Source organism: Triplophysa rosa, linkage group LG10 (assembly GCF_024868665.1).
Source record: "Triplophysa rosa linkage group LG10, Trosa_1v2, whole genome shotgun sequence".
Classification (NCBI taxonomy): Eukaryota; Metazoa; Chordata; class Actinopteri; order Cypriniformes; family Nemacheilidae; genus Triplophysa; species Triplophysa rosa.
In genome coordinates, this window is record NC_079899.1 from 21,841,054 (window position 1) to 21,859,502 (window position 18,449).

General features: G+C 37.9%; 3 protein-coding genes across 4 annotated transcripts; all 3 read left to right on the forward strand.

The window, feature by feature from the left end:
* The first annotated feature begins 1,364 nt into the window (after nucleotides 1-1,364).
* On the forward strand, nucleotides 1,365-4,113 carry manea (mannosidase, endo-alpha). Its single transcript, XM_057344081.1, has 5 exons — nucleotides 1,365-1,504; nucleotides 1,781-2,420; nucleotides 2,514-2,623; nucleotides 2,712-2,788; nucleotides 3,127-4,113. Exons 2-5 carry the CDS (start codon nucleotides 1,910-1,912, stop codon nucleotides 3,761-3,763), a joined length of 1,335 nt encoding a protein of 444 aa, XP_057200064.1. The 5' UTR covers nucleotides 1,365-1,504; nucleotides 1,781-1,909; the 3' UTR covers nucleotides 3,764-4,113.
* A 202-nt stretch (nucleotides 4,114-4,315) lies between these two features.
* Nucleotides 4,316-9,951, forward strand: fut9a (fucosyltransferase 9a). 2 transcript variants are annotated; one of them, XM_057344798.1, is made up of 3 exons: nucleotides 4,316-4,717; nucleotides 6,207-6,304; nucleotides 6,440-9,951. In XM_057344798.1, the coding sequence occupies exon 3, from the start codon at nucleotides 6,448-6,450 to the stop codon at nucleotides 7,525-7,527; it is 1,080 nt and encodes a 359-aa protein (XP_057200781.1). In that variant the 5' UTR covers nucleotides 4,316-4,717; nucleotides 6,207-6,304; nucleotides 6,440-6,447; the 3' UTR covers nucleotides 7,528-9,951. The 2 variants fall into 2 exon arrangements, with proteins under 2 accessions (XP_057200781.1, XP_057200779.1); XM_057344796.1 differs by having other exon boundaries at nucleotides 4,317-4,717; nucleotides 6,210-6,304.
* Nucleotides 9,952-15,179: 5,228 nt separating this feature from the next.
* fhl5 (four and a half LIM domains 5) lies at nucleotides 15,180-18,338 on the forward strand. Its single transcript, XM_057344014.1, has 6 exons — nucleotides 15,180-15,242; nucleotides 15,460-15,633; nucleotides 15,839-16,013; nucleotides 16,449-16,618; nucleotides 16,724-16,910; nucleotides 17,868-18,338. Exons 2-6 carry the CDS (start codon nucleotides 15,475-15,477, stop codon nucleotides 18,017-18,019), a joined length of 843 nt encoding a protein of 280 aa, XP_057199997.1. The 5' UTR covers nucleotides 15,180-15,242; nucleotides 15,460-15,474; the 3' UTR covers nucleotides 18,020-18,338.
* The last annotated feature ends 111 nt before the right edge of the window (nucleotides 18,339-18,449 follow it).

The following is an 18,449-nucleotide window of genomic DNA, read 5'->3' on the forward strand; positions in this document are numbered from 1 at the left end:
GTTAGGGCAGCACACATTTGAGTAAGCATAACAGCACTTAATCTCACTGTACCCCAAAGGAACTGGCAAGCAATTATATGAATTATCAGGTTGTCGCAGACAGCTCAGGCTTCTCCTTTGATTCTGGTCCAAACGAGCCATAATTTCACTGTTGGGTTTAAAAATATCTGTGACTGATTCTCAAAGGCGCAGAGTGGCACTGACATCAAAGTACTCTTTATCTCACAAAAATGAATACCTTAAAATGCAAAAAAATGCATCGGTTATGCATTCACTTCACACAGCATCAGTGGAACCTTTCACAGTGCTTGATGTACTTTGCAAAGGATTACTTCCAGTATTGCATGAGCTATTGAAGTAATTTCAAACACAAGCGATTGTTTGTCATGTGCAAAGCCACACAGTGTTAACAACAATGGGGTATTTGTGACAATTATTTATTTTTTTCCCCCCCTTTTTTCCTTTCCCTTATTGTTTCCCTGTTATTTTAAATAATATGCTATTTAATTTATGACATTATATATCATAAGAGCATTCTACTATCTGTCTGTATTAAATATGGGGGTCGGTGTATCCAAGTGTCCTGTAGACAGAAAAGGTTGTATTGGGATGTATATGTACATTATGAATATATCATGTCCATCATATACTTAATCTGAACAAACCACATCATTGCTTATGATCACTGCTTATGACTGACTTGTAGTCACCACGTTAAGTAATGCGAACAGTGCCCTCTAACGGATATGATGTAAATTACTTCAACATTTTTAAACCCTTGTTGTAGGGATACAAATAATAGTAATAAATTAATATAAAATAATATGTTATGTAATAAACGGTGACGTGATAATACGTAATAAAATAAGAAATTAATTTAGTTAAATTGAAAGTTTGATCATTAAAACAAAAATTGAATCTAAGGGATCTCTCTTTTGTCTGAAGATAAAACTATCCTGAAAGCTGAATTTATGTTTTCATTTGCTTTCATACTGTTACGTTAAACGCACAATTTATGTGAAGTGGAAATAGACAAGTCATCGCAAGTATAACTTATTTAGATTCCTTTTATAAGGAAATTTCTGAAAACGCAAGACAGGGAAGAAAAATGCAGCTGAGCTGGACTGTACTGCCTCAAACTGGAATAGACAATAAGTAAATGAGACATCTTTTTGACGGCGATCATGTCACGCTGATTTACGAATTCTATTATGGCGAGGGGTAGCTCGTGAATATTAATTAGGACACGTGACTGGCTGCTTACTGCCTACGCAATAGTAGGATTCGTAATTTCACTCCAGTCCAGTAGACGGCGGTAAAACTCGCCCACTGTTTATAGGACAGTCTACTGCTCAAACAGCACTGAAGAAAAACGACTCTCGAGACTTCTGCATGAGTTTAATGCAGCATTTAATTCACGAGGTGTCAGATATAACAGCATTCATACAATATACAGAAAATGTGTCTTCGATAAGCACATGATGGTGGTCGTTCTTCAACAAAGGTATGATGTTGACTTTTTGTAACATTTCCGTATCAGCTGTTTAATAAGTTACATGATAATTATTTGTATTGTACGGCTTTTATGTTACGTATCCAGTCTTGCAAATGTATACGCCCTTGAAACCTATGCGTGTTGTGTCCTTTCTACTAAAAGGGGATGATTTGTGTAGGCAAAGAAGTTAATCATTTGTATAGGCAAAGCAAACCAGGTGCCTTGATAAAACACCACCTCTTGCGTACTTCAACTATAGATTTGATTGTTTTTTGTTTTTGACAGGTGTACATGCATTCCAGAGGAAAACGCTAATGATTATGAAGAAAACACCTTGAGGAATTGGAAAAAACCCTTGTTCTGTCTTTGGCTGACATCTGATGGTGGAATGAACATTGACCGAACTCCAGGGTAATGGCAAGGTTTAGACGAAAGTCTTGTTGTGTAATAATCGGTTTAGCATTGGCTGTATTTATTATACCGGTCATTCTGAAGTCTCTAAGTCCTGAGGATAACAGTTTTGGCAGCCAGTTTGCATTAAGACTTATTCCATCCTCAAGAGATGTGGAAAAAGATACCAGAGATCCTGTATCCAGTAAAGCATCGTGGATACTGAAGTTGATAGCTGCAATGAAAGCTGATAGCCCAGAGAACAAAATGCAAGATTTCCCTGAACCGAATTATAATGTGCATGCGTTCTACTATGCATGGTACGGTAACCCTCAGTTTGATGGAAAATACGTGCACTGGGATCATCCAATCTTACCACACTGGGACCCCAAAGTGGCTTTATCGTATCCCACCGGAAGACACGAGCCTCCTGATGACATTGGGACAAATTTCTACCCTGCGCTGGGACCATATAGCTCCAAAGATCCATCTGTTTTAGAGGAACACATGCAACAACTGCGCACAGCTGGTGTTGGTAGGAAGTCTGCTTGAAATGGGTATTATGTTTATATTTAGCCATCTTTATCTAACTACTGAATATGCTTTGCCATAATTTTGGTTATTTTAGGTGTTCTTGCACTTTCATGGTATCCGGCTAATATGAAGGATGACAATGGTGAAGAAATTGACAACCTGGTGCCTTTGATTCTGAATGCAGCAGATAAATATAAATTGAAGGTATTGTAATAGATACAGGTTGAGTTTTTAAGTTTCAACTCAAGTCTTTTGTATCATTCTGTCTTATCTGTTTTTGTGTCCTTTACAGGTTGTTTTTCATATTGAACCATACAAAAATCGTGATGATGCAAACATGCACGAAAACATTAAATATATTGTGGAGAGGTAAGTGTGGTGAATTTCAATCAGTTCTTGATGTTTATTGACCCAATAGGGAAAAAGTTTCTATGTCCAAACTGTAATGAGCTGTTTATTTTTTATCATAAAAGGAAAAAGACCGTGTTTTTGTTTGAGCAGGAGAAAAAAACTCCTCTTGGCCGTCTTCCTATTGGTTAATTCATGAAATGTTATTGTTCAACGTTTTTTAAGTAGAAAACTTCGCTTTTGCCCTGAACATAATTTTCACAGCTTTTGCACAAAGACAGTTTATTAGTGTTATTCTATTATAAGATGTGTGTGCCTACTTTTCAAAAGAAAAAGAAAAACCGATTTATATCTTATAGGTATGGAAGCCATCCTGCTTTTTACAGATACAAAACAAACACAGGCAAGTTTCTTCCATTGTACTACATATATGACTCCTACTTGCAAAGTCCACAAGTTTGGTCACAGCTGCTGAAGTCGAATGGTAAACACACGATCAGGAACACACCATACGATGGCATCTTCATTGCTCTTCTTGTGGAGGAGAGGCATAAGAAAGGCATACTGAATGGCGGATTCGATGGACTCTACACGTATTTCGCCACCAATGGCTTTACTTACGGTTCCTCGCATCACAACTGGAGATCCATGAAAACCTTCTGCGATTACAATGACTTGATGTTCATACCAAGTGTGGGGCCTGGTTACATCGACACTAGTATAAGGCCTTGGAACTCCCAGAATACAAGGAACCGCATCAATGGGAAATATTATGAGACCTCTTTTAATGCAGCACTGGCGGCCCGGCCACAGATAATCTCTATAACGTCTTTCAACGAATGGCATGAAGGGACACAAATTGAAAGAGCTGTCCCCAAGACATGGGTAAAAACTGTGTACCTCGACTACCTTCCTCACAAATCTACAGTTTATTTAGAGATAACAAACAAATGGGCCAGAAAATTCAGTGAGGAGCAAAAGAAATGGTCGGAGTAAAACGTTTTCCATTTATTTGTGACTCCTAATAATGAAAAATGAATATATGTTGCTTTCAGGAGTGATTATTAGGGCTAAATTTGATTTATTGGAGTTGTGTGGGTTTGTTTAACTTGTTTTACACTTTTATCCCTGTGTATGAAAACTTGACTCATTACACTGAAGATCAATGAAATTCCACCTGAAGCTGTAAGTAAAATGTACTGTAGCCTCAAGTTGCACTAAAATTAAAATGAATTTATATCTTGTTTTTACTCAATTTAAACTGAGAATGAATTATTACATTTATATTGTTCAATGTTAAGATCGTTGTTATAACTGTGTTCTTCACATCATCGCATGAATGTATTATTTATAAATAATTTCAGTACTTGTCTATATAATGCTTTCTGACATCAAGGCATGGGCTGCAAAGCAGTGCGTTCAAACTGCATTGGTGAACAAAGGAAGAATCCTTTGTAGAGTAGCCTACATGCATAATCCAGTCTAACGCCACATACATATTTCGCATCATTGCTTTTTACGCATATTTATATTTGCGTATATTAAGTGCACACACTAAATCCATGCGTATATGAACCGCACTGGTAAGGTAACCGGGCACATGTCGGGAGGGGGCGGGGGACATTATTCTACATCGCATCACACGGCGTTACATGGCGTCTTTTCCAGCGACGCACTTGCTCATAATTCCAGTTATTTCTCTATAGGCTCTTGCATGTTTTGACTTGCAGGCACAGATTTCGGTCTGTCATCACTGCGGACACACTGCAACATGCACTGATGCGCGGGCGAAGGCTATGGGTTCAGGTGCATCCTGGTCCTGGCGAATTATTTATCAAAAATTACCATCATCGGAGGTATTTCAGCACCGCACAGATATGTGTAAGATCTACGGTAAATAAATGAAGAGCACGATGTGGCTTTTCCTCAAGAATGATTCCTTATGGAGAGGTGAGCTAAACGATTTATTGAAATGGAGATTACCTGTATCTTTTGCATATGTTGCAACGCTGCATGCCGCGTCATTTTTTCATTCATCTCTTGAGGGATTTTTGATTTGCAACAATTAAACATGGCACGAGCGCAGGGACGTTATTCTCCCCGGAATGCTGCATGCGTCCTTTTGGAGACAATGCGGTTTTGCTTAAAATAGAAGAAGCAGGCGAGATGTAGGGAGTGTGTGAAATTTAAGCGCAGAGCTGGGGGTATGGCGATATTTCACGTAGTAAAATGTAAGATGTGACAATCTGTTTTAAGATGACCTTCATAACTGGTGAAAGCAAACCTCACCTTGCGTGATAGCACATCCATCTATTTTCTGACGAGCAAGAGAGAACAAGCTTTCAGATCTTTATTAATTAACATATTAACAAAATATATACAGAATTGCTACGTTATTTCATATAGCTTACTACACCCTCCTGCATTTAGATCTCAAATAGATTTGCAGTCATGTTTTGCATCTTTTATTTTTCTTGACGTCTTCCATCTATCTTTTTACACTGTAGCCAACTAAAAGACACGCAACTCCCAAGTGCCCCAAATACATCACAATACATTTAAAACAAAATGCCTTTCTTCCTGAGTATCATGCGTTTGCAACATTGAGGATTATTGAGTCAAATGCTAAAACAAACAATAGAACAGCTCATATTTGTACGTGGATCAATGGCAAATATGCTCCTTTCGCCACCACGCATACGAGCATGTAAACCCCCAATATTATAATTATAGGGGACAAATAAGAGTTAAAACAGGTGTGTTAGGTGGGAAACATGTCCCAAATATACAGTGCTGAGAGCCAGGACTGAGATACGTGAAATTATAAGAATCACAACTATTTTTTAATATATAGAAAATGTAATTTTCATGATATTTTACCTCAGGTAATCACGCGCTCCGTCAGTCCTCGCTTGTACAGAAATTCGCGGGCTTGTACAATTTAAAAGTCAACGGTCAGTTTTATAAAACAGGTACAGGCTACAGCATTGTGGATGTTAATAAACTGTAGCAAAACCTGAACCCGATTTTCAGTAGAACAAAATCGATAAAATACATATCTGTAGTTGTACTCTGTCCACTTATTTTACAGTGCTTGCAGGGCTGCAGAAAATAAACTTAATTTAAAATGCTTAGAACTTGATCACAATGATCACAATGAAATAAAAACGATCACATTGTGTTTTTTAAACATGTTTTATTTTATCACAGGTTTTCCCTCGGTGTAAATTGGCCTTTAGGTTCAATAATCTCCTGATATCCTGAAGATGGCAGTGTTTCCATGCATACGCCTTACCAACAAACCTTGTTCTTCTGTATAAGCGTCTATTTTAACGACCTGGCCTCAAAATGGTTATATATAGAACAGCTTATATTTAATTGTGATGTTTAAGTGATCTGTTGAATCTTTTGTGTTTTTCCTCATGGAAACCTTGATAAGAAGACCTATAATTTTAGGACTGACATTCTTGTAGTAACAAAAAGAAGAACCTGCAACGTACCATCATTTTACTCTCTGGATATAAGCAAATCTGTCAGGTAAAATATCAAGACGATTTACTTTAGTGCATATTAAGAAATTGCTATAATGCATCCTCTTTCATCAGATGATTTTGTTTTAACGATGTTAAAGGACCCATCTATTTTCTCTTTCTCTTCATATCCTCATTGAAGGCCAGATTATGCCATCTTCAACAACTTACAGAATCCTACGACCCCTCCTGCTTGGTACCTTTTTACTGGGATGCTTTGTGACGTTGTTTTTAATGTACATCAAACCATCCACAAGTTGGTTGTCAGGCCCCGTCGAGTCAGAAACATCCACATCCAAAGTGAAAAGTCTCCTTACCAACAGAAGTGAACAAAACCAGACCACAGTCCTGGTCTGGCTTTGGCCTTTCGGAGAAACCTACGATCTGAATGTCTGCAGTTCTTTGTTCAGCATCGATGGCTGCTTCATCACTGCCGACCGAAACCTTTACAACAAATCTGACGCTGTCGTCATACATCACAGGGACATCAGCAGCGACCTGTCCAACATGCCCCCTGCGTACCGGCCTATTTTGCAAAGATGGATTTGGATGAACTTTGAGTCGCCGTCACATTCATCTCAGTTACCTGGTATTGAAAACCTGTTTAATTTAACTCTTAATTATCGGCAGGACGCTGATATACAATTGCCTTATGGATCGATTGTCGCAGCACAAGGAGAGGAGGACTTTGTACCACCGAGCAAGAACAAGCTTATCTGTTGGATAGTCAGCAACTGGAACCCAGATCACGTAAGGGTGAAATACTACAATGAACTATACAAACACATTGAGGTCCATGCATACGGACAAGCATTTGGTGAGTACATTTCCGACCAGGACTATTTCCCGACAATTGCGAGCTGTAAATTTTACTTGGCATTCGAGAACTCGATTCACAAAGACTACATCACCGAGAAATTGTACAACCCTCTTTCCGTTGGCACGGTACCTGTTGTGCTTGGACCCCCGAGAGAGAACTATCAGAACTTTGTACAGGGAAATGCTTTCATCCACGTCGATGACTTCCCCTCGCCGAAGGAGCTGGCTGAATATCTGCTGTTCCTTGACAAAAACGAAGAGCTTTACCTGAAGTACTTTGACTGGCGTAAACATTTTAAAGTGAAAAAGGCGTACTTTTGGGCAGAACACACATGTCTCGCTTGTGACTACGTCAGAAGGCACAATGAATACAAGACAATTAACAATCTTGACAAATGGTATTGGGTATAGTCCACACCCAAATCTCTGCTAAAGTTGCATGACAGAAGAAACTTCATGTAACTTAATTTAAATGAAACAATTATTTTTGTAAACGCCCCAAAGTAGTTGTTAATTTATTTTGCGCTTGATTTTGTTTATACAAAGATGTCGAAAATAATGCATTTATCATGCATTTAAAGTTGATAAAAATCATTGGGTTTTTTTATTTCAGCATTTTATTGTATCTGAATTTTAGAAAAATGACCAAAATGTATTTAAATTCAATCCTATAAATTTAAACCAGTTTTCTAGGTACGTCGAACTGGAAGTACTACTGAGAAAATGTTTATTTAATGAGAACAGAGCACTTTCTAAAAACAGATATTTATGCTTTATTTATACCATCGGTTACTGTGTACATGTTAGTGATAGAGTCATCTATGCAGTGTTTACAAAACTTATGTTGTGAAAAATGTTGTACTGTAAATGTAATGTGTTTAGTATGTGTTTTGAGAAGACATGCCTTCCATTTCATGGTTTTGTATGGATGTTTTTCGCAATCATGAAGCGCTCATATTTTTGATTATGACATCATAGTGATCAACGTAATGTATCGCTGTCATCACATTTGCTACTGAAAAACAAATATGCCAGCAGTGGGTCATTGGTGATAATATTTCACTGTACTATGTAACTGCTGATGATAATACCACCGTTCATTAGCTTACATGGCTTGGATATGTGTCAAGGTACTGTAAAGTTATGTTTTTTAAATGTCATATTACCTTTGTTAACAGACAGATACACGTATTTAAGATGAATTTCGAGGAATGGTGGACATATAGACCTTCCAAATGTTGCCAAATGATTATGCTCCGATGTTTGAGACAAATTTATCTGTAATGTGAAGGGCAAAAGTTGCCATCTTGTTTTTGTCAGAAAGCAGTGCTCCCCTTTCAGATGCAAGTTTAAAAGACTTGTTTGCTGCCATGGGTTTCTTTCGTAAAAAAGAGAAGCATCTCTGATCTTTTACTCTGGGATTTACACATCCACCTTTCTCAGACCTGCTTTCATTTCCCAGTGAAAGACTGTTTGTGCTTACGTAAATAAATAAGAGAGTTTTAGTGATATTGACTATTAAGAGGACAACACGCTCGACTGTGTTTTGCATTGTTGATACTCTTTACATTTACACATTTGGCAGACGCTTTGGATAAGCAACTTACATTGCATCATCCTATTTGTATTTGAGTAATCCCTGGGATCGAACCCATGACCTTGGCATTGCTAGCGCCATGCTCGAACCACTGAGCTACAGGAAAGCTGTATGGACATGCACAATGAATCAATAATATTTGGACCTGATGTTTGTTTGAGGTCATTTACAGGTCCAATTACTCATAAGCACACAACACAGTTGTTGTTTTGTCTCTGTCCTTCTGCGCATTTGAACACTTTCTCCATGAATCATCATCTGTGATGAAATACACAATGCTTGTGTTTTTTAACTTTTGTATTCATAAGGCACCATCAGATGATTTTAACAATGTCGTTAATGCATTATCTGCACTGTTTAACACTGTTTAATGTGCCGGACTTTTACATGAATTGTGGAAAAAGGAGAAGATGTGGTCATGCAGGCCACCCACCACACATCTCAGATCAGCGTTTGTTTGAAGATAATCGGTTTGCTGGGAACGTTCTTTATGCATTGTAAATAGCCGTATTGTTGGATGATCTCAAACCCGTAGCGAATGCCGTGGGTACGATGCACTGAAATGAGTTGAGTAAAGTAAGCCCTGAGCCTTTGCACCAAGGAAGAAAAGACAAGTCCGGAGACAAAGACGGCTGTGTTACGGAGAGGCAGAAATCTGTATATGGAGATCTGTACTTTTATGGGATTAATCTTCTTGCTGCACTGACGCTGAGAGGAACTTCACGTTTTCTCACTCTTTAATGATTTATTGAACCGCTAACACGTCAGACGGACTCAAATCAAAGAGGTTTTCGAAGAAAAAAATGACCTGTGAAATAGGTCATTGTACGTAAGTGAATCAGAGATTGCTCATTTGCTTACTGACCATCATTATTGACTTGTATTGTTTTGTCCTCTCTATTTCTCCTGTGTACAAATGTTTGCTGTGAGCTCTTGGTACCCTTTAAAACAGTCTTTGCATTATGAGTGTGTTAGTGGTGTCTGACTCACAGCTCCTGCTGACTCATACATGTAGGCTGGTGGCACAGTCGCCAACATGGAGTACGATATCTCCTCTATGCATTATGGACTCAAATGCAAAATGACCCACATTCCTGTTGTGCTGAGGAACTCGAGGGTGTATAGAACTGTTCATTGCAAACGTTAATTGCCAAAACATTGTTATTTGCCAAATGAGTTACTGTAGATGTCTGTTAGTGAAATAAGGAGACAAAAATAAAATGAGATTCACAGAACGCCGTAGCTCTCTGTCTTGATTCGGAGATACCAGCAACAAGGAATTTCACCACCCGCAGTTCAACATGGACGTGCTTTTTCAGCAACATATAAAAATAGCCCACCAAATCCACTGTAAGTTGAATGATGATACCAAAGAGAGAGTTTGGTGTTCTGGCTGTCAAATCCCCTGCTGTTGTTGTGACCTCTCTGTGTTGATACACTGGCATTTAGAGTTATCCCTCTGAACCTTCTAAGGCAGTGATTCTTAACCTTGTCCTGGAGCGCCCCCACGCTGGATGTCTGCTTTACACACATCCAGTGCAGATCTCACAGTCTGTTCAAATTAGATGAGTTGTGGGTTAGATAAAGGACATGTCCGAAATGTGCAGTGTTGGGTGATGCACCAAGACAGGGTTGAGAATCACTACATTAAAGGGATAGTTCATCCGAATGAAAATTCTGTCATGAATTACTCACCCTCAAGTTGTTCCAAATCTCTATTGTTTGGTTGAACACAAAGAAAGATATCTGGAAGAATGTTAGCCACTGAGATTCATGGGGCACCACTGACTACCATTAAAATGGTTGTCAAATGTGACCTAGTACTGTTTGTTTTCCTAAACTCTTCAAAACATTTTCTTTTGTGTTCAACAGAACAATTTTTTACAATAATTATTTTCTACTATGGTAGTCAATGGTGCCCCAGAAATCCCAGTTGATAACATTCTTCCAAATATCTTTCTTTGTGTTCAACAGAACAGTTTTTTACAATAATCCTTTTTACTATGGTAGTCAATGGTGCCCCAGAAATCCCAGTTGATAACATTCTTCCAAATATCTTTCAAGCAAACAAAGAAACTTATAGAGGTTTGGAACAACCTGAGGGTGAGTAATTCATGACTTCAGGTGAAGTATCACTTTAAGGTGATAAACTCTCATATAGTATTTCTCAAAACAATGACTGCTGTTCTGAATATAATAAAATAAATCTGCGCTGTCCTTATGAAACCTCGATGTGCAAATTCGCCGTTTGTCAGGAAATGGAAAAAAACAGTACATTTTAAATAATTACATACTGTGTTTTCAAAGTTGACAAACACTATTGATTATTTCTTATTGTTTAGATATTTACAAAACCCAGTGACAAATGTAAAGGGTGACTAATAATAATGATTTATGGCAAAAAAAAAAAAAAAACACAAAATATGGAGATACAAGGTTTCAGTAGGACAGCAGCAGAAATACATGTTTTTATGAGTGTATATTGACTGTGTCTGTGTGTTTTCAGAGGACGAGAATATCAGTTGTAAATCCTTAAAGGACAAATCTTACGCTTTCAATTATGTTCTTTACTGAGATATTTAAAAATCTGGTACATTTAGACAGCAGAAAAAGAAATACATTTAGACGCAGATTAATATTTTACAATGCCATCAGAAGTACTGGTGCCACAACGCAATGAAATACAGTATTTATAAAATTCAAAGTCCTTTGATTTCTCAGGAAGAAATAAGCAAATCGTTGCTGTCCTTCCAAAACCTCGGATGTCCGAATTTGCTGTTTTTCAGGAAATAAAAGAAACACTGTTGACAAGCGCTTTTTAATACTTTTTATTGATTAGATATTTTCAAAACTAAACCATAAAGGGTGACTTTTTTATGGCAAAAAATCAAAATCATGAAATATGGAGATCCAAGGTTTCAGAAGGACAGCAGGGAAAATTATTTTTATTAGTATTTATTATTTATATATATATTTATATGAGAACAAATTAATGTGGACACAGCTGTGAATAAATACACTTCCACAGATTTCACGAGGAAAACTCAAAGCACTAAATAATGTTACAGAAGAACCATTTTGGCTTTATGGTTCCATAAAGAGCCTTTAACATCATTTTTTCATGAAAGGTTCTTTGCAGTTAAAATGATTTAACAGACTATAAAAAGGTAAGATAAAAACATTTTGTTTAACCTTTACCTATTTTGATTTATTCGGGAGCCAAAAATGGTTCTTCAATAGCATGGCAATGAAGAACCTTTTGTAGTACCTTTATTTTTTAGTGCATATCTGATTCAATGCAACAAAACACATATCTAACCCTAGTTCACTTTGATGATGCCTTAACAACCACTTGGAGCACCTTAGCAACCACCTGCATCAAACATTCTTGTTCATTCAGTTTATAACTAAATCTGGTTCATAAATGAAACTGTTGAATGTTACAGTCAAACTTTGAATCAGCTTTTTCTGCATATTCTGTCACTTTGTCTCACCATTACCACCACCACAAGAGCATCTCAGGATCCCCAAGGGGTGTATACAGTTCTGCAAGATCATAAGGTTTGCGGACGCGCCTCTTTGTCTCCTCATCTACCAAGCCTATCCTGTTTCCAACTGAGAGTCTCAGCAGCTTGGAGCTACGAAGAAAGGCTATCGTCAAGCTCAAAGGAGCTGAATAGTGTGAGGCCACTTATTACTGTAAAGGCCACCTGATCTCAACCCATCCACTTATACTGTCAACACTTTGTTAGTCCACAGCATAATGTGTAACTGAGAGGTGGCTAAAGAAACTGCCTTGTAATAATTGGGTTCAAAAAAGATGACAAAAAAGAATGGTTGATATGAAGGATTGGAAGTTGGGGTCATGCAGTACAATTAGAAAATGTTTGTTAGAGTTATGGCCTAGCAGTTATCATATGTAACTGTCTACAATGCGTATATTTATACATTGCACAAAATTTTTTAATCACAATACACTTTCGTATGGCCGCCAACAGAGATGGTGAAGGGTGTAGTTACAACATCTGCCAGCTAAGTGGGCCATGCTAACCAGCCAAACCCCAGGCAAAAGTTTACTCAATGCAAACACACATGTGAATGCTTGGCCAATGCATTCTAAGCATGCTGTGCTCTTGTAAACTCTTCATGTGTTCTTTCTTTACTGTGGTAACAACCACCAGTACTCTAGGGGATAATGGAGATCTCTTGAAATGTCTGCGCTAATAAACCAGATGTTTTATTATTCAGTAGCTAGCTATAAACATGTCAACAGTTGAGGAGAGTATGTTACTGTATTTACTGTTATTGTAAAAACAGTTGCTATGCCACGACGGTAGTTAAGGCAGCAATCCGTAACCTTTGCCTCAGTATCGCCTGTGTTTGGTTATAATATAACAATTTAATTTATATTAATATTAATTAATATTAATATATAATTGTATATTGTGTTAAATTAAATTAAAACTACTCAACAGTTACTGACACTTTGTGGAGGTCTACCGGAAGTTTAGTTTGGGCCACATATCGTTCGTAGATGTTCGTAGCTGGTAGATGTTATAACTTCAGGATATTTTAAATACTGTATTTTCATCTAGGTTGAGGTAAAAAGGTGGCAAACCGTCATTTCCTGTGAAACTGTACCCAACAGCTCAACTTGTAAATCATGAGACAGTTTTGAAGATTTTGTTAAGGTACTCGCTCAGTAGTTGCATTTGGTTTACTTGTATCCAAAAATGTTAACGATTGGAGCTTTAAACTGATCAAATAAAGACAGTTTATTCTGGCTATATAGCCCCCACCTCAATAGTCTCTGCCATCCCTCAATTATAAAGGAATGTTACACGTATGTTCAGCTCCATTTATCGACCATATAGAACAGGCAAGACATATGCTGGTTATGAATGCTCGACCCATTAACACGCTGTCACCTCATAATTCTGATTTCTTTCATTATAAGTTTCTATAAATCCGTTTTTTCACCCTGCAGTTCCACTCTTACCTCCCTCTTAATCTCTGTATGGACATTCAGGCAAATACACCCATAAATAAAAAACCCACATATTTAAAAATAGCACACAATATAATGACTGTACTCACTTCTCTAGTTTCAGACAAACGTGTAGTCGGCTCCCTGATGCCTAGCAACCCAAAGTCTGTGCGTGTTTGTTTGTACCGAGCGAAGCTGCTATCTGCACAGTCGGAGATTAATCTAGTACTTCAGCAGACATGCTTCAAGCTAAAAACCCCTGATGATGGATGCGTTTCCAATTCAGACATCCAGGTCACGCTGACGCTTGTTACAGGTGTAAGATTAAAAAGACAGATACAAATGTTTGAAGAAGATAACAAGCTACGGTGAACAGTAATGTAAGAGTGGCACGAGGTTCTCATGTACAATTTACGTGTACATCAATGCAGAACGTTAACCAAATCTCCTTATTGTGCACCAAGGTTTTCTTAAGCAGTATTTGAGACAATGAGGCAGAACTTCAGACAGCATTGATCAGTACTTTCTCTGAGGGACTACATGCATGCATGACGGATTAAGTTCTTTAACCACTGATCTTTCCGAGCTATTTTTGCGTCCACATCATTTCTCTCATCCACTTGAAAAATGATACGAGTACAACCTCTGAGAATCATTTTTAATCAGCTGGATTCGGTTCAAGTATGCTCAAACAGGACATATTACCGCAAACTTTGAGTCATAGTCAAAATGGCAGTGTCAAGCAAGTGCAAGAATTGCAAAAGGCAGGCAGGCAGTAAAATGAAAGTGAATGGGGGCATGGGCTCCAAAGTAACAAAAAAGCACAAAGCTACAGTATCAGATGAAAAATAGCATCAACTTCAACATTCCTGTAGGAGAATGAAAATCACACAATTACGCAAATATGAGAATATGACAACATTTTTATTTTTTTAGTTTAAAATGACATTTACTGTACATTACGGCATTTAGCAGAAGTCAAGGAAAGCCCTCTGTGTGAAACCTGTTGCTGTGGAAATTGCTGTACAGTCGATAGAGCGTTCAATCAAAGCAAAGCAATTTTCAAGGCTGCAGAAAAGCTTGGCAACGAGAAAAACATTTGCCTCCAGCTCTCTCCGAGCCATCAGCAGTTGCTCGAAGGCTCAGATGTGGATGCAATGTGGTATAAAGTATCTGAAGACAGATATAGGAGAGTATTTTGTCTTGAAAAGTTAAAAGTTAAAGAAGATTAAATAGGTGATTTTCTCATGTAGTGCCCTAAAAGAAAACATAAAGGTCTCTTAACACACAGTCACACTGATATTAAAACACACAGATATCTTAACACATCACAGGCTCCGTACATCATCTTGACCGTAACAAGTGTGTTGTGATTTGCCTCCCATAAAAGGTGTGCAGATAAGCAACTGGTTCATTGTCCCCAGGGATTCCAGCTAATAAGAGCAATAGTATTTATAGAGGGTCATTTTAATGCATCCCCTCAATCTCTGACCACCCCTACGCCCGGTAGTCACCCTGCAGCCCTTCTGAAGCTCATTGAAGGTAGATTTTTACTCACTCTTACAGACAGAGGTCAGCTTTGCAGAAACATTTCAGAGGGTTTAAGATTTCCTTGAAGGGAACCTAGTTTGCAGAGACCACCATTACATCATGTTGTATAAATGTTTTAAGACGTGCCCATATTTTGTAGATGGCACTTCTCTGATTGCTTTCATCTGGGACGTTGTAACATTTTATGACTCTGTTTACTGCTTTTAAGGCATAACAACGCATCATGTCTGTGGAACGATTCGACTGCCATTACTGTAAGGACACTTTGCTCGGAAAGAAATACATTTTGAAAGAGGACACGCAATACTGTACAAAGTGTTACGAGAATTTGTTCGCTAACTGTTGCGAGGAGTGTTCTTTGCCAATCGGGTGCAACTGTAAGGTATGCCTAACTGTAAAATTACTGTAAGCATCAAAATGTACGCATTTACATTTGAATTAAAATATAAAATCGTATTATTTTAATGCAACCAAAATGTTTTGTTTATGAGAACAGTTAATGAAGATTTTAAATAGCTTGTGTATTGAATGAGTGACAACGTCAGAACAGAGTATTTCACTTTTTCTGCATGCATACTGTAATTAAGGACCTTTCCTACAAAGACCGACACTGGCATGAAAATTGCTTCAAGTGTGCCAAATGCAGCAAATCATTGGTGGACAAACCATTTGCTGCTAAAGATGACCTTCTGCTTTGCACTGAATGCTATTCCCATGAGTACTCCTCAAAGTGCACCACATGCAAGAAAACCATTATGCCAGGTACAATGCATTACGCCTTTCTGAACCAAATGGTGGTAATTTTAGCTTTTTTTTAGCAAGCAGTGGGGAATCATCATTTTAACAGACAACTCTCTATAGCTAGCACATGTGTGGTTGATGTATATGTGTGTGTTTTATACAGAAAATATTCGTCATATCTGGGAAATATTTCTGGATGAAAAAACCTTGCAGAAAATGCAGAATGAGAGTTTTTTTAGTAGTAATTGATAAGATAAAAGATGAAAAGATAAAATCTCTATATGACAGGTGGCTGGAGGGGAGGGGTAAAAAAATAAAAATAAGAGGGCATGATGATGTCACATGAGAATGGAAAGTTGTTTTAGATTAAGAGCAACTCATTACATTTTGATTAGATTACAAAGACAATCATTTTTGTTAAATGTTCATTTCTGTATCTAAAACCCCATATGTTAGGTTCACGAAAAATGGAGTACAAAGGCAACAGCTGGCATGAAACGTGCTTTCTGTGTCAACGCTGTCAGCAACCAATGGGAACAAAGTCTTTCATCCCTAAAGATAACAATTACTTCTGCGTCCCTTGTTTTGAGAAGCAATTTGCCTACCAATGCTGTGCTTGCAAAAAAGTAAGTCATATACCTTAGTAAAGAAATCAGACAAATGAACAATATGAAAACTTACTGATAATACTGCAATTGCACATTTTTTTTATTGCACTTTCAATTCTGTAGGCCATTACAACTGGTGGTGTCACCTATCAAGATAAACCCTGGCACCGTGAATGTTTTACTTGCATTGGATGCAAGAGACAACTGGCAGGCCAGCGTTTCACCTCACGAGAGAATTACCCATACTGCCTGGACTGCTTCAGCAACCTGTATGCCAAGAAATGTGTGGGCTGCACCAAACCAATTACTAGTATGTTTCTTCCTTTAAATAAATGACATCTGGCGAATATTTTTAGTGTGATTCAACATTAAAATTAAAAGTGATGCAAGCATTTCTAATGTAATAGCAATTAGTTAACCTGCATGTTACCTGAGATATCACTGAAATCAGTGTCCAGAAATATAACTTGTCAATGTTACAGCCTTTGAATATTTAAACTGCCTGCAATGGATGGAGTAGTTTTCCCTACCTTAGCCATCCTCCAGACCACACTAGTTTTCCAGACGACGATGGTTAGAAAAACTCGTGCCACAGACATGATTTTATAACAAGTCTCTGGCACTAAGTCTGTTTTCTTTTCTCCCTGAAAACTCCAGAGGAATTTTACATTCTGTTTTTCGGCTTCTGTGATCATGTAAAACGCAATCCCGTCCGAAAGTGAACGCTTGCAGCTAGAATTTTCGCAACGCTTTTACTCGTGCGTTTTTTTGGCCTGCGTGATGGACCGTAGTTACATCGCGCGTATCATTTGCATGCTGCGGGGTTTAGTAATAATAAGGATGTTTTGTTATCCGGCAAAATTAATCAACAAATGCAATAAAAACATTTACATTTATTTATTTATTTATTATGAGAGATCGCTTAAAACCAACAGTCAAATCATGCAAACTGCCCAGACAACTGAATATCAGTCTAAAGATACCCACATTAGTTTCTCTCTATTAAGTAAAGCAATGTTGCAATTATATAAGCAATCATTAGTCTATATAGTATTTTAAGCAGTCAGTTTGACTTGATGAGGCGATCGGTGTGACATCAAAGCACCGAACGGTCTGTGTGAAGTCCAACACAACTAGCGTCCGCATAGACGCTTTGGGGGGCGTGTCAATCCCAGAATGTTGAATATTGTTTACAGCCCTTTTAAAACAACATTTCTTGACGGGGAAAGTATTTTACTCGAATGTCACCTCTGTGTGTGTGGTCCAGGCCTGGCAGGTGCGAAGTACATCTCCTTTGAAGAACGCCAATGGCACAGTGAATGCTTCACCTGTATGCAGTGCTCCGTTTCTCTGGTGGGCCGCGGGTTTCTAACCCAGCGTGATGACATCCTATGTACCGACTGCGGCAGGGAGAAGTGAGCTCACCTGAGTGTCTCACTCAACAGTATCCCAACTGTTGCTGGACAGCTTCACACAATGCTTGTGTAGGCAGTTGTTAGTTTTGTTTTGCTAAAACGGTAAAGGTTTGCTTATACTAAATTTGGTTTTCTCTTTTCTGTTTGAATAAATGAAACAAGGTTGTGTAGAAAGTCTTGACGAAGAAACACGAAAGCTTAATAGACTGATGAACTGAAGTGTGTAGTGATGTGTAGGATGCATAATGGAATCGCATTTGAGATTTGTACTTCAAGCTCACACTAAATGTGTATTTTTTTTGTTAATAAATGTCTAATTTCTTCTTTTCTACCGTCTGTTTTTGTTTCCATCTATTTTTATATATTATACATCACGGTACACTGGTTTTGTTTGTTTGCTTTTCAATACAACAGTGTTCTAGGTTTTTAACTCA

Bases quoted from the DNA above. Each gene is read 5' to 3' on its own strand.
- manea (XM_057344081.1), top strand. From the start codon at position 1,910: ATGGCAAGGTTTAGACGAAAGTCTTGTTGTGTAATAATCGGTTTAGCA. The intron at 2,421-2,513 runs GTAGGAAGTCTG...TGGTTATTTTAG, and splicing joins ACTGCGCACAGCTGGTGTTG to GTGTTCTTGCACTTTCATGG. The intron at 2,624-2,711 runs GTATTGTAATAG...TGTCCTTTACAG, and splicing joins CAGATAAATATAAATTGAAG to GTTGTTTTTCATATTGAACC.
- fut9a (XM_057344798.1), top strand. From the start codon at position 6,448: ATGCCATCTTCAACAACTTACAGAATCCTACGACCCCTCCTGCTTGGT.
- fhl5 (XM_057344014.1), top strand. From the start codon at position 15,475: ATGTCTGTGGAACGATTCGACTGCCATTACTGTAAGGACACTTTGCTC. The intron at 15,634-15,838 runs GTATGCCTAACT...ACTGTAATTAAG, and splicing joins CAATCGGGTGCAACTGTAAG to GACCTTTCCTACAAAGACCG. The intron at 16,014-16,448 runs GTACAATGCATT...CCCATATGTTAG, and splicing joins CAAGAAAACCATTATGCCAG to GTTCACGAAAAATGGAGTAC.